We start from the raw sequence: 14,938 nt of genomic DNA, 5'->3' as shown, positions 1-14,938 counted from the left end.
TCCATCTTCTTCGCATTTGGCATACTATAACGATAAATAATCAAATTAAATCTGAGTTGAGCAACGGAAAGAAAAATAAAACTAACCTAACCAAATAACTTTAAAAAGAATCAAAACAAAATATATGAAAAATTAAAAAATAAATAAATGTTAAACGGGGAATTAATTAGGGAATCCACGGGGATCTCGATGGAGGCATATCAGGGACGAGTACAAGGATCCCACGGGGCAGAGATACCTATTCTTGTTCCCGCCCCATCCCCGCCCTGCGAAGATTCTAATCGAGGATTCATCATCCTCGTCAGGGTGAATCCCCGATGGAGACGGAGAATCCCACCTCGTTTATATCCCTAATGCTAGAGGCAAAAAAAAAAAAAGGTCTATAATAACCTACTCATATTGATTCATTTTCAAAAATGCAAATTTCAATATATAAATGAATAATAAATAGAACAAAACACCCCAAGGTAAGGAAGTGCATCATAAGACTTTGGTGTTCCCTACTTAAAGAAAGGATAGCTCTCTCAATGGGGTGAAAAAAACCCCCAAAAATTTGAGATCATGCCTCTCATTCAAATGAGGGCTTTTGCCTATACTGAAATAAAGTTACAACAAAAATATGATGTAACCAAAGGGATTCTCGTCGCGTCGTTTTCATCCCCGCTTCACTCGGTCTTCTAGCAGAAATATTTATAAGACTGGTTCGTGTCTCGAGCAAACATACATTTTCTGTAGCATGTTAGGAGGAGGCTAGATCTGTATTAGCTTAAATAACTGCTGAATTAGTGTCAAGTGTTCTTCGCGACTTCATTACCATTAGTCTCCGGATACATATACCTTCTCCGAGTAGTACTTTTTCTCACTTGCGTTCTTCTTCGCATTGCGTTTCTGCAATCGAAATCGAGATGGATGATTTAGTAACAAAACTAGTGAGTTAACATATAAGCAGCATTTAAGAACGGTTAGCAACAACAATTTTGATCACATGGACCTTAATGACTATGTAGCATTTGGTCATTCATCGTTAGATTCAGGCTTATTAGAATCCTAGGATGAAGATTTAAAGCATCCTAAGGTTTAGATTTTATAATACATATAACACAAACGAACAGAGAATTAGCTATGCTCATAAAAAATTATCTATTGATCAATTTTTCACGAGATAAGATCCAAATATGCCCCTAACATTTTAAAGAAAGCAAAGCACGGATATACTCCTATCATAAGAATGGTAAAATTTTGTCCTCGATATTTCCAATGTGGAGCAATTCTGGACCCGGAGTTTTGGCTGCTTGGAGTGCAACCACAGCTGAAAATACAGGGGTCAACAGGGGCAGAACCACCCCTTAACTACCCTTACAAGGAGTGGTTTCCAACCGCCCGAGGTGCACCTGCATCTCTGTACCCTCTGTTTCCGCTTCCGGGTCCAAGTAAGAGTCTCATTTTATGGGATTTGCTGCCTAGGCTCAAAATTACAACAAAGGGATTTCCCAATTTGACCCGGAGTTGGCCTTGGGCTGAATTATGGGCTGGTATTTGAAAAAAGAAAAGTTGCCCCCTATCATCTACAGAGAGTGCAACCGCAGATGAAGATAAAGGACTGAACAAGGGCAGAACCACCCATACCAGGAGTGGTTTCCGACTGACTGAGGTGCACCTGCACCTCCGTGCTCTCTGTCTCCGCTTTTAGGTCCATGTAAAAGTCTCGTTTTACAGGTTTTGTTACCTAGGCTCAAAATTGCTCCATATGATGTTGTTTGGGCTCATTTGAACCAGATAAGATACACAATCAATCAACTAGAGCAAGGACAAAGAACTAATAAATACCATATAAGCGTCATGATTGGCAACTATCCTTTGAGAAACTGAAGAAGTAGTTATGCTTTTAGGGCTTTCAATAATCTGGAAAATTCCCATGCTCTTCGGAACTGCATACGGATCAGATACACCCTGCATATAGAAAAAAGATTGTTTTAGCTTCTCAAATGTCTTTGCAAAATATTTGTAGCATGACATAGTTCATAATTCATTCTTAAGAAGTGATGCATCAAGCTTACGGTCATCGAAGCGTTGTCTTCTGCAACAGTCCCGTGCACAACCAAAGAGATGTTGAAAGTTGCAATCTGAACATCACACAAAAAGATATCAATACTATTAGTTGGCATCAGGAACAATAAAGTAACAATGATGATCATAATTACGAAGAGAACAGCATACGCTAACTGTCATGGAACCAATTGAACAAAAAGCTCAAGCTAATAGTTAAGGTCCAATAATAATAGATCTTATATTAATCTTTGACACAGACCCACACGCAAATGCCCCAACGTGTACAACACAGATCCATCCGGCTATGTGTTTTTACCCATTAATGAGGTTGTCAGGACTCAAACCCTCGACCGTTTGGTCCTAAAGGCTCTGGTACCATGTCATGGAACCGTTTTAACCAACAGCTCAAGCTGATAGTTAAGGCTCAATCATAGATCTTATATTAATCTCTAACACTAACTACCACACTCTAAATAGGTGTGTGGGTTATGGGTTCAATCTTCAAAGTTAGCAACAATGCCCCAAATTTATCAAAAAAAAAAAAGAAAAGAAATAGCATACTCTAGTTAAAAATGCTGAACTTTATTTATCAAGAAGCAGGTTCCAAGAACACTCAAAACATGAGTCCTATTTATATCCTCAGATGAAAATTACTATGATTATGCACTGATATCAATCCTCTTTTTTTCCGGTTTGGGTTGCATAGAAGGGGAGGGAGACTCAAAACTTTGGGTCTTGCTCCAAGTAGAGGTGCATTCAGCAGCAGGTTTAGCACGTGTCAACAAATTTTTTCGGCAGCGCACTTCTTTATAGTTCGAATTCATTTGTAAGCATATTTGAAATGTCGTGGAGCCAATTGAACTAAAAGCTTAAGCTCATAGTTAAAGACCCAATTCATATTAATATCTGACACCCCCGCACGCGAATACCAACTGGGTTTGAAACGTGAACAACACAGACCCATCTTACCATGTGTTGAAATTAAATCAACAAATGGGGTTAACAGGAATCAAATACTTGATCACTTGGTCAAGGAGGCTCTAATATCATGTCAACCAATTGAACTAAAAGCTTAAAATCATAGTTGAAAGCCCAATTCATATTAATATCTGACATGAAACAAGCATAAAATTACATGGCCAATACACCCTAGTAAATTTGAAGTTAAATGCCATACATGTAGGCTATAGCTCCAATGTGCTCCCAAGCCTTGGAATGAGAGTTTCAAAGAGGCAAAATAATTCCAATCGAGCTAAGATCAGACACAAGCTAGATATCTAATTGAAACGCAGACAAATTTGGATCATTCAAGATAGTCTCGGATCATTATGGCAGCCTCAGGAGTGTACTTTAGGAATAAACTGATAAATTTGATCATCCAATGCATGAGAAAACTTGTACCTTAAGATCTAATCTTGCTTTTTCCTGAATAGGCTATATAAATTTTCTGATTCCTTACTTTTCTAAGAGTATACTGTATATGTGTATACATACCAGTAAACTATGAACAAGAGTAACACTGCACGTGCACCTAATAGATCACTACCAGCTTTTTATCAAAACCATTCCAAAAAAAAAAGAGGAGCAGAACAAGAATTCTTTTTTTGCAGAAGAATAAGGGGAAAAAGAAAAGCTTGTGAACAAAACAGTGATGACAAGCAACTTAATCAAACATTGAAGAGGTACCCTTGTAAAAGATGCCAATTTACACCCTAAAATGATAATAACATAACGAGATAAGGAGAAACTAAGGATAAAAGTGCCCAAGCAAAGGGGGTTGCTTTTATAATGCCAAAAAATGTAATTACAGTCAAGGATAAAAGTGCACGCACCATGTCTTTAGAAACTTCCCAAGGTGCACCAATGATGACTTCATCAACATAACGGCAAGCCAGGACACTAAGACTACGCTCATGCAGATGCATAAGTGGGTAGTGCTTCCCTCTGTGTTCACTACATATAGGAAACATCATATCATTCCATTTACTCTATAATGAGGTCAATACCATGCTATGTTTAAAATTAGTAATGAAGCACAGATACAGAGGTAGAGCAACCGCCAAGCCAAATGAATATATACCTCACTATCTGGTCAGTATGGATCCCAACAAGCAAAAAGTCTCCAAGCTGTCTTGCGTACCTAAGAATCTGAGAAGAAAAACATAATTAGCAATAAATCATTAATATGACGCCCAATAACAGAGAAAGCATGATTATTAGATCTATCAGAAAGAATTAAAGGTAATGGTTGATATCGTATCAATAAAAGGAAGAATTAAATTCAGGATACCTGCATTAGACATAGGGATCAAAATGGGGCGGGGACGGGGAAAGGTATCCGCACCCCGTAGGGATCCTCGTCCCGTTAATACCCGATGGGGATCCCCGATTATTCCTCGTGATAATTGATTTTTTTTTGGATGATTTGAGTACATTTTAATTAGGTGATATTTTCAGTTTTTGTGATTTGGAAAATTTGAGAATGATTGTTAATAATTGGTATTATTAGCTATTGTTTCTTAAACGTTTTTGTCTTTACTGATTTTTTTTAACATAAACGGTGATTCTTCGTGGACAATGGGGAATGGGGATAACATTTTTGGAACATTTGTAAACGGGGAATGGGGATCCCCGTGGGGACGGGGATGGGGATAAGTTTGTTTCCATTTAGCTCGCGGGGACGGGGATGGGGAATCACTGACTAGTCGGCGAACGAGGATGGGAAATGCATTCCCAGCCCCGCCCCGTTTACATCCTAATTAGACACTCGGGTAATCTAGCTCAATACTATTTCTTTTGGATACCATACCAATCAGTGTAGGGATTCCCTTTTTCACCATCCATCTACAAAGTAGAAACTCTTCAAATTTGGTAATTGATTCCTAAAAACAGGTGTATAATATTTGATCTCCAACTCCAAAGTAATAAAGTCAATGTATCCCAGTTATAATTAGACATCAGACAGTTCTCACTCAATATGATACAGTCATCAATTGAAACTATAGTTATATTATATAACTGTGCAAAAGGCTGGTATGTAAGTGAATGGGCGTAATGCATGATTTATCTAAGATAGTATCACTATGTCAAAGAACACAAAGGGAATGCCCATAGATGAAACTGACAGTTAAATAGCACCAAGTGTTGTGAAAATCCAACAAAAAACTAAAATACAAGGAGAAGAAGATACATAATGATGCAGAAGTGGCAAATATGGTAATGCAATTAGATACCAATTCGCAGCTCGCGTAGCATGCATTTGAATTTCCCGAGTCACTGACCACAGAAAAAAAAAATAGCAGTAAATTCTAGTAGTTATAGATACCTCAACATGTCCAGCATGGAAGAGATCAAATGCCCCATCAATATACACAACACGAGAATTTGGTCCAGGTCCCTGAGTTTAGGGAACATATTAGATATCTTGAAAATCAGTTCTATATATAAAGAAAAAAATGACCGATCCTCAAATGAAAACTAAAAGAATGGGCTTCTATTGGTGGATCATTGGGTATAAGATCATAGAGAATAGAATAAGAAAAGAATTATTTAAACCAACTCAACTATTTTATTGTTCCAATGAACTGGTGAGTCTAGTAATCCATGCAATGACTGAGAAACTACAACAAGGTTCGGATTTCAAAGGGCCTAAAGGGTTCATCTGAATTGCTATAATATACAGTACCATAAAGAATAAATGTGTCACTCATAAAAAGGAGGAAGCAGCAACCACTAAAAACTTAACAATCCAACATAGCTCAAAAGAAAAAACCATACTAAAGATTAAGCATTGTAATAATGTAAACATGATATGGGTCTTGTAGGCATGGGTATGTATGGGTCTGTCTAGGTATGGGCTGTAGTGTCTAGGTAGTATCCATAATGTGTATATATATGTATTCTCCTTGAATGAAATATATTCATATAGTTTTAGTCTATATGGTATCCCATGCGTTTCCAGTGTATTCACATGGTCTGTAACATGGTATTAGAGCCTAGTTTGGCGTTATTTTCTGCCCTTGTGTGCAGAATTTCTGGGTTTGTATTTTTGGGCATTTTCTTCAGCATTACTGTCTGCCTTGTGAGCAGATTGTTTGGACCTAGGGTTCCAAGTCTCAATTCATCTCACCGAATTTTCGATGTTCCTCTTCTGCCACCTTCGTCTCTCTGTTTCCAACCTGTTTGTCAGGTTAGTTTTCCGGTGAATCTCCTTTTGTGCAATGGCGTTGCTGGCAGCCTCTTGCGTGTTGCTTCAACTGTGTTTTGCTTGTCCTTTTCCAACGAAGCTTGATGTTCCGTTGTCGTCTCTCATGTCCAATTTGTTCTTCTAGGTTGCATCCCCCAAATTATGTTTTATATTCCAAAGCAAAGTATCTTAAGTTTCTTGTTTTGAGTTGTATTGTCTTTAAGACTATGTATTCTGTATCTGTAGCAAGCTGAGCATGATTAAAATCCATGTTCCAGCTTGAGGGGGAGTGTAATAATGTAAGCATGGTATAGGTCTTGTAGGCATGGGTAGGCATGGGTTTGTCTAGGTAGTATCCTTAATGTGTGTATACATATATATGTATTTTCCTTGAATGAAATATATTCATATAGTTTTAGTCTATATGGTATCCCATGTGTTTCCGGTGTATTCACATGGTCTGTAACAAGCATATTCAAGTTGTAAAAAGGAAGAAGATGAGTGGCAGATTGCCCATGGGAAAAGTAACAAAAGATGGAAGCATCAGACATTTCTATAAGGAGAATATAAAGCAAGAGGCCACATGGTAGGTGTAATGGAGAAAATATAGATTACTATGTGCTTAACTATAATGTCCATGCTCATGTTGAACTATACTAATGAGAGAATATTAATAATACCTTGCCATTTGAAAATTGTACTATTCGCCTGGATGTCGGTAGAAATTGAGATAAATGAGGAGCCTTGGTTTGATTTACTTTACAGGCATCTCCAGACACAGACAATTTATCATCATGATCTACAGAAACCTTGGAATCATTTGCCAAAAGTATCCTTCCTACATTCAAATAATTATACAATCATTTAAAAGTTATCCGGAGGTATCAATTTTCTCCATCGCACACACTTGAAAAACATCATTGAAACAAACATAAATTGCACTGAACCAGAAATGAAAACAAAACTCAAGGGCTGAGCTTAACAGAATGCTCCCTTTCAGCATTGTGTTAATTCTTCTCAAGTGGTTGAATTAAAGCAGAAGGGTTTGATCTACATGTGTACTGTCAGATATTAGTATGAATTGGGCCTTCAACTATAAGCGTAAGCTTTTAGTTCAATCGGTTCCATGACATGGTATCAGAGCCTCTTTGACCAAGTGATCTAGGGTTCAATCAAATCCTGGAACCACATTTGTTGATTAAATTGCAGGACATGGTAATATGGACCTGTGCTGTGCACGCTTCAAGCCCAGTAGGCATTCATGTGGGGTGTGTGTTAGATATTAATATGAATTGGGTCTTTAACTATCAGCGGTTCCATGACATGTACTAATTGTCAAAATGCTGAAAAGCGTGTTTGAGTAAATTCCTTGGATGTTTATTAATTTTCCCTGCTTGAACTTTGATGCTGCAGAATATGAAGTTTTGCCTTCTGATCATCCTGATTTTATGCGTATTGTCTTTGGAAGTAATCTTTCACAGGTTGTGCTATTTTCTGAATTTCTCAAAAGCTGAAGAAACTTAAGTTGGATTTTAAAAAGGCTGAACCATCGAGACTTCATTGATATCTCAGGGGGGTTGAGAGGTGTTGTACTCACTTGGATGGTATGCAGGTTTCCTTACAAATGGATTTGTAAAATCTGCTTCTGCTTGATGAAGAGAGAGTGGTTTCAACTGTATTCGGAAGCTGTTGTCCTTGGAAGAGAGTTTTTAAGGCGAAAGGCCTGGGTGGATCAGATTCAACTTGGGGATGGCAATACTAATTTTGTTTTAATCTCAGTCAAGTTAGGGAAGGTTAGGATATGATAACTAGTTTAACCTTAGCTGATTGACCAGTTACTTATGATCAACACTGTATTGCAGATTCTCTAGTTGTCTTATTATTCTGATTTGCTGGGTTCTAATAACTTTTAGAGACAACATATTCAGTCCGATGTTACTCAACTCAGGCCTCTCATTTCGGATAGTGAAGCTACTCTTTTGAGTGCAAATGTTATGGAGCTGAGATTAAAGATGCTCTTTGGCGTATTGGAATAACAAAGCTCCTGGGCTAGATGGGTTTAATGCCTATTTTTTCAATAAGTGTTAGGGTACTATTAGTTAAAGTGGACATCATTCAGGCAGTTAAGGACTTCTCTTGCTCTGGTAAAACTCTTCAACAAGCTACTGTAACTGGGTCACTATAATTCCTAAGAGCCAAAATCCTAATGGCCTCATTGATTCATTATTTCACATCAAACAACAACCATGCCTTCAATAATAAACCATCATACTTTTGATGTAACAATTTCTAAGATTGGTCAAGATAAGAAACAGTACCTACAATATCTGTGCTGGAGACCCCTTCAGTGCGTTTTATCTGCTTGTAACGTCCAGCTCTCTTGGCCAAGGCATAAGCATCACTTCCGTCAGGAAGCAAGCAAGGATCATCACCATGTATGATATAGTCAATTTTATGCTCATTGAAGAGTGTCTTCATGAATTGCTCTGTAATGGCATAAGGAGCACTGGGTATGACTTCGTCCACCCATTTCAATCCACTGACAAGAGCCAGTCTGGAAGAAAACTTAAGTTAGACAAAAGAAATATCAATTATTCCATAGAGTAACTGAATCACATATGGAAAGTCCAAGTAATTAATTGTTAACTTCTGCAAAACTGACCATAGAAATGACCTCAAACTCAGTATTTTTAATACCATATATACGTAATGAACCCAAGAGGTTCTAATCCATTCCAAAATAGTTAGGAACAGCTAAATGCACTTGGTTCTTACATCCAGTGGTTTAGGAATAAGGATGCATGCTGAGAACCATATAGACCTGGTTAAGTTATTTGTCACAAATTCGCCCCAGTAAACACAAGCAAAATCAAGCTAACCAAACTTGTTTTTGCACCAAGAGCAACCAGTAGAAATTCTTTTTGTTAGTCAGTAACACTAAGATGTCAGACACAAACCACATCTCATCCACCCATCACCACATGCACCACAGCCTGGAGAATAAACTGAACACAGTTTATGTAAAATCAGGTACCACTTCTTACAAAAATGAATGGCTGCCGATTTTATCAATATGATTTTGAAATATAAACACAATTCCCACCAGGCATAGGGGAGAAAATGATTGGAGTCATTAACAATTGGGCTAATGCATACACGTTCAGACTTCAAATCATGGGCACAAGAAACCTCTGACAATAAGATACACAGGAAGGAAATAAAATTAGCTTCAGCTCTCGAATAACACAACGAAATGCTTTTTGGAACTTCATGCACATTAGCTACCAGATTTCATCACTGTCTCATAGTTAATGATGCTGAACAGCAATGAGACAGAAAACAAAAGGAATTCTTTTCATCAAAATGAAAACCAGTAAATACAAGCAAAGATGTAAGTGATAACCTTTCTTCCATGTTCAAAACAGGGGGGCCCTTATTCGCAACAATCTCCTCGTCACTGACAACGCCTACCACCAATTCATCACCTAAAGCCTTGGCTTGCCTTAGAGCATTGGCATGGCCATAATGCATGAGATCAAAGCAACCATCCATATAAACACGGATCCGCTTCTTCTCATACTTCTTCTTATATAAAGTACCAAGATCTAAACACGAATAAGGGAAAGAAGAAAAATCAATCCCACCAAAATAACTTGTTGACAATCCAAGCAAGGCAGCCGTTAGCATTAGACCCCCAAAGACATGCGGATGGTGATGAACTCCATCCCATATCCAACTGCTGTATGCCTCGTACTCCATTCTATCCCACTCTCTTCTTAAACGTAGAAGAGAGGGGACACAGATATCTGCAAACCGAATCAAATTGAACAATTCAATTCCAAATTACCAGCAAATAGAACCATTCTCCCACTCCGAAAAAGAAAACTGGGAGCAGGTCGAATCCATAAACAAGGGGGAAATAATTTAAAGATTCACAGCTCAAATATCAAAGTCAGTAATAAATTGTAAGAAAATATTACAGTTACAATTACTAATCAAAGATTCCTATAAAATTCCAAATCTGAAATTGCCCCAATTATACCAAATTATACCAATCCGAATCTAGCGTAAGGTTAAAATTCAGAAAAATAACAGAAAAATCTGAATCTGAGTTCGTAACAAAGAAATCGCCGTACCAACGACATGAATCCAAACCAAAAGGCAAATTTAAGAGAAAAAACAATTCAAACTTCTCCTTAAAAGAATAGTAATCCGAAAACAGAGGAACGAAAAGCTAGAAATTGAATAGGAAATTATAAAAGACGGAGAAGAAATTAATTGAATTATCACCTGCTTTTGTGTCTCAAAAATCGAGGTGAATGATTCCTGTTTCTCTGCGTATTCACCACTTTTTCTCTGTACTTTTTTCTGAGATTTTCAGAGACACAAATAAGAAATATACAAAGAAGGCAAAAAAAAAATATCAGTGACAGAGACCCACACTATACGGGTCCGATTCAGAAAAGAGGAAAATAAGAACTTTATTTTTCATATTTTCTTTTGACAATTTCAATATTAAATTATTTAATCTTGGCATAATATTCATTTGGATCCCTAAACTAAACTAAGGCTTCATAATTAGGATCTTAAACTATCAAAATCATCAATTAGGTCCCTGAACTAATAAAATATCATCAATTGAGTCTCCATTTTAAATAAAAATCATTAATTGAGGTCTCATCGAAAATCATTCGGTTGAACAGTTTAAGACGCTCTTCTCCAAACTCATTTTAAACCAATACAAAGATTATTACAGTCTATATTAAATAGTCACAGTTTCTGATTTTACGATAAGATGAGGATTGAATTGATTATTTTTGTATAGTTTAAGGATCTAATTGATGATTTTAATAACTTAAGATCCTAATTTACTTTGAAACTTTAGTTTGGAGATCAAATGGTAATACCTTTAATCTTATAAAAAAATATTAAATTATTTAATAATCATAGGAACTTTTATAATTGTAATAAATGAAAAGATTTATGTCATTTTCATATCAATGATATCTTGGTGTTACCAATTTATCTGAAAATTTAAATTGAAAATTTCTACTATATTTTGAAAATAATACACTCAATTAATTAAAAAAGGTGATATATTTTATTTCATAAAGAATGATCAATGTTTCTTTCAAAGGAAGAATGATTGGTGTTAAAAAATAAAAAGGTTAATTTTAAATAAAACTATACGAGTTTTTTTTTTTTTTTTTGCAGACTGGTATTTATGGTTGATAAAATTTTAAATTTTTTCTAAATTTGGCCGATAACAATCTTAAAATGAATATTTTCAAAAATTAAATGATATTTTAAGCAACTTTAATTCTTTGAGTTTTAGGTTTGGTGTCATTTAGGTGTTGTTTTATGAGAGAGAACATTAACGTTTAGAGAGAGAAAACTCTAAAAATTATGATTTTGAAAAGTAAAAAATTTGGTTCCATAGTAAATATTATGATACTAAACAACTTTAACTCTTGAAAAATTTCACTTTGATGTCTTTATTGGCCAAATTTTGAAAAATACAAATTTTACCGACCACATTACCGATCTGCAAAAAAAATGCGAAACCACATGACATTTATTTGAAATTAACCCTAAATAAAAATATAGCGTTGAAAAAACGCACTAGTTTTTAATGGGAGAGGTGGTACTCGGAATCGAGTTAGGTTTCTCCAATCTTAGACCAATAACTTCGCGGTAGCTTTTAATTTGTTCAGGGTAGGTTAAATGTTTTCGGGATGTTGTTTGGGTAAATAGTAGCTACCAGATAGAGGACAAATCAAGTTGAACACCGATTATGCGTCTAAAAGGAATTTGTGTCACATCTGTGTCTTTAATTTTAATTATTATACCCTAATATTATGTTACACTATATTTATTTATTGATTGTGATCTTTTTATTTCACGTCTGATGCCGATTGAGGTCGTTTAAGATCGGGTGTGACAATTTGGGTCGTGCTTCAACTAAATGGCTTTTGAGAGATATGACTGAGAGTTTGAATGAGAATTTTACTATGAATGTTAGCATTTGTTTGGGTTTTTTTTTTTTTTTTGCATAGTTATAGGACTTGTATTATAGTCTCAGTCTAACTTGGGATAAAAGGTATCGAAGAGTGACTGTAGAGCTGGATTCAACCCACTCAATGTTTGGACATCTTTAGTTCAATTATTAACTGGATGGGTTTATTAATTAACGAAAAATGAAATCTTGTACATAAAAGTTATACGCAACTAACACTAAATTAATGATTAAACCTAATATGAAATTGCAAATCAAAGATTGAATGGCACAATATCATGGCAAAACAAATGGATTTATCAGTTAGATATATGATATAGGTATAAATTAATGAAATATTAGAAGAGATTTGTATAACGAAACATTTTAAAGGATATATAAAGAAAATAAAAATTAGACCACAAATGTGGTTAAAAAGGTAGTGATAACATGTGAATGTTATCATTGGAACTTCAGTAAGAGGTTTTGACCAAATTTCCTGGAATCACCTGATAGAGATTTGGATAAAAGGTTGTTGAAGGAATCTCTATGTCTTGCAAGACCTTATGTCAATGATACAAATAGTAGCCAATATACAACCATTTCAATGTCCTATGGTCACATGTTTGGGATTCGGATAGTTAACCGCGAATAAAAGTCAACAGACACGACTCCAAGGAAGTTCAGCATTAATTGGTTCAAACATCGATGTAATGGTTAACATACCAAATAAAATTTTGAAAAGAATTAAGAGATGGTCTGATATTTGCTACATATTAGATTAAGTCATCTATAACCGATTGGTTGGATTTTCGAGTCAACATCAAGTAAGTTTTAAATTTCGATAACTCTAACTTTTAATTTTATAAATAATTACCCAAATTATTAATATATAAACAATTTACTTTGCTTATTGTTGCTTTGTTGGTACATTATGTAGGGGATGAGTTACGTTATTTGCGCTCAAGAATCTATAACGGACAATCAATCTTGCCAATATTGTTTCTATTGTAAAGCTTATCATTCCTCTCAATTTTGATGTATTGTATTTAATGAACACAAAATAAATTTCATCTACTACAAATTTTTCGGATGAAGAACCAACAAGAGAACTGCCTTGCATGTTGGCTCCTAAGAACTAATCAATGTCCTAAATGTTATTTTCAAACATTTAACCTGGAGACTCACCAACACACTACTGAGATTCTTCAAGAAATAAATGAAATTTTAAGCGAGTATAATTCATTTCTTTTATGAGATACATGAAATAATTACAAAAAGGCATAGCATTAGAATAGGAAGAACAATAGAAGAAATCTGATGTGGGGAATTCTAAGAAAGAAACACAACGAAATAGTAGAATAGTATAGTTTAAATTAGAATGATGTTTTTATAATTTTGACAGGTGTTTCTTTGTTTGTAGAAATTTTAACATGTGTTTAATGCAATAGTTGATTTATATTGTTTAGTTTATGCAACAATTATTTGATTTATTTATTGTTTATATATATATATATATATATATAGCATGGTTTTTCAAACTTTTAACCTGGAAACTCGTCAACACACTGCTGAGATTTTTCAAGAAATGAAGGAAATCTGGAGTGAGCTTAATTTGTTTCTTTCAAGAGATATAGGAAACAATTGGTTCTATTGTAAATCTTACCATTCCTCTCAAGTTTGATGCATTGTATTTCTTGAATGCAAAACAACTTTCATTTACTGAAAAAATTTCGAATGAAGAACCAACTAGAGAAGTGGTTCATTTTTTGTACGAACATCAATCACTCGTCATTGTAAACATCAATCATTTTCTAAATGTTTAGAAAAATGAAATCAGTTATATTTAAAGATGCAAAAATAATAAAATTGTCAAAGCTCGGGATGTTGTCTTCAATAACATCTTTTATACGATTTTTTATATCACCGTATATGCATTGAAAAATGAAGGGTTGAATACCATGAAATTTATTATTGGAGAATCTGGTTGGCCAACATATAACCATATATATACAAATTTTCAAAATTCTGAAACATATAATCAAAAGCTCTTTCACCATGCTTGAGTGGGGGAATGAATTATATTAAAGGAGGGTTTGGTAGATGTTTATTTATTAAAACTAATTGATGAAAGCTTTAGAACAATATTTGATGGGGGAAATTTTGATAGGCATTGAGTGATATTTTAATATGACGAGATTCTTAGATATGGGTTAGATTTGTCTGGAGGTGAGAAGAAAAAGAATTTATTATATTTTAATAAACTAATATTTTTTTAAAATAATAATAATATGTTATTGTTCTACTTAGATGATGAGTAAAGTGGTGGTAACTCATCACTTAGAATAATAAAACTTATGAATTTGGCAATGACTTAGTTAGGCAGAGAGAAACTTGTTTGTAGTAGAGCCACTCATTTTGGCATGAAGCTTATGAGCCAACTATAGATATGTAATAGTGTAAATTTGTTCATGGGTTACGTCGAATTGGATCTAACTGGGTTTTATATATGACTGCTTTGTTCAAAGCTGGCCTAGCTTGCACTATATTGTATCATTTGAAAATTCTGAAGAAATTAGCTTTGTTTTTCACAGTTAATCTGTACAAATTAGCGTGTTATTTAAGCTTTAGAAATGAATTAGAAAACAAAGGAAGTGCATGCATGTTATTTGAAGAAATTATGAATTGAATACCTGAATCTGAGTATT

The 14,938-nt window shown here is 34.9% G+C and overlaps 1 protein-coding gene across 2 annotated transcripts; it reads right to left on the bottom strand.

Annotated features, from left to right (window-relative positions):
- Positions 1 to 403: 403 nt before the first annotated feature.
- On the bottom strand, positions 404 to 10,685 carry LOC136235539 (ethanolamine-phosphate cytidylyltransferase-like). Of its 2 annotated transcripts, none has more exons than XM_066025269.1 (10): positions 10,526 to 10,685; positions 9,639 to 10,041; positions 8,554 to 8,789; positions 6,916 to 7,073; positions 5,375 to 5,446; positions 4,130 to 4,197; positions 3,882 to 4,002; positions 2,058 to 2,123; positions 1,828 to 1,950; positions 404 to 888 (listed from the first exon to the last, which is right to left on the bottom strand). In XM_066025269.1, the coding sequence occupies exons 2-10, from the start codon at positions 9,992 to 9,994 to the stop codon at positions 817 to 819; spliced, it is 1,272 nt and encodes a 423-aa protein (XP_065881341.1). In that variant the 5' UTR covers positions 9,995 to 10,041; positions 10,526 to 10,685; the 3' UTR covers positions 404 to 816. The 2 variants fall into 2 exon arrangements, with proteins under 2 accessions (XP_065881341.1, XP_065881342.1); XM_066025270.1 differs by lacking the exon at positions 10,526 to 10,685 and adding an exon at positions 10,372 to 10,494.
- Positions 10,686 to 14,938: the final 4,253 nt, after the last annotated feature.

This window comes from Euphorbia lathyris, chromosome 7, assembly GCF_963576675.1.
Source record: "Euphorbia lathyris chromosome 7, ddEupLath1.1, whole genome shotgun sequence".
Classification (NCBI taxonomy): Eukaryota; Viridiplantae; Streptophyta; class Magnoliopsida; order Malpighiales; family Euphorbiaceae; genus Euphorbia; species Euphorbia lathyris.
The sequence above is the reverse complement of the archived record's forward strand: the minus strand, read 5'-3'. Positions and strand labels throughout refer to the sequence as shown.

Bases quoted from the DNA above. Each gene is read 5' to 3' on its own strand.
- LOC136235539 (XM_066025269.1), bottom strand. From the start codon at position 9,994: ATGGAGTACGAGGCATACAGCAGTTGGATATGGGATGGAGTTCATCAC. The intron at 8,790-9,638 runs GTTATCACTTAC...GTTTTCTTCCAG, and splicing joins GTTTTGAACATGGAAGAAAG to ACTGGCTCTTGTCAGTGGAT. The intron at 4,003-4,129 runs GTATATATTCAT...TCCTATATGTAG, and splicing joins CATACTGACCAGATAGTGAG to TGAACACAGAGGGAAGCACT.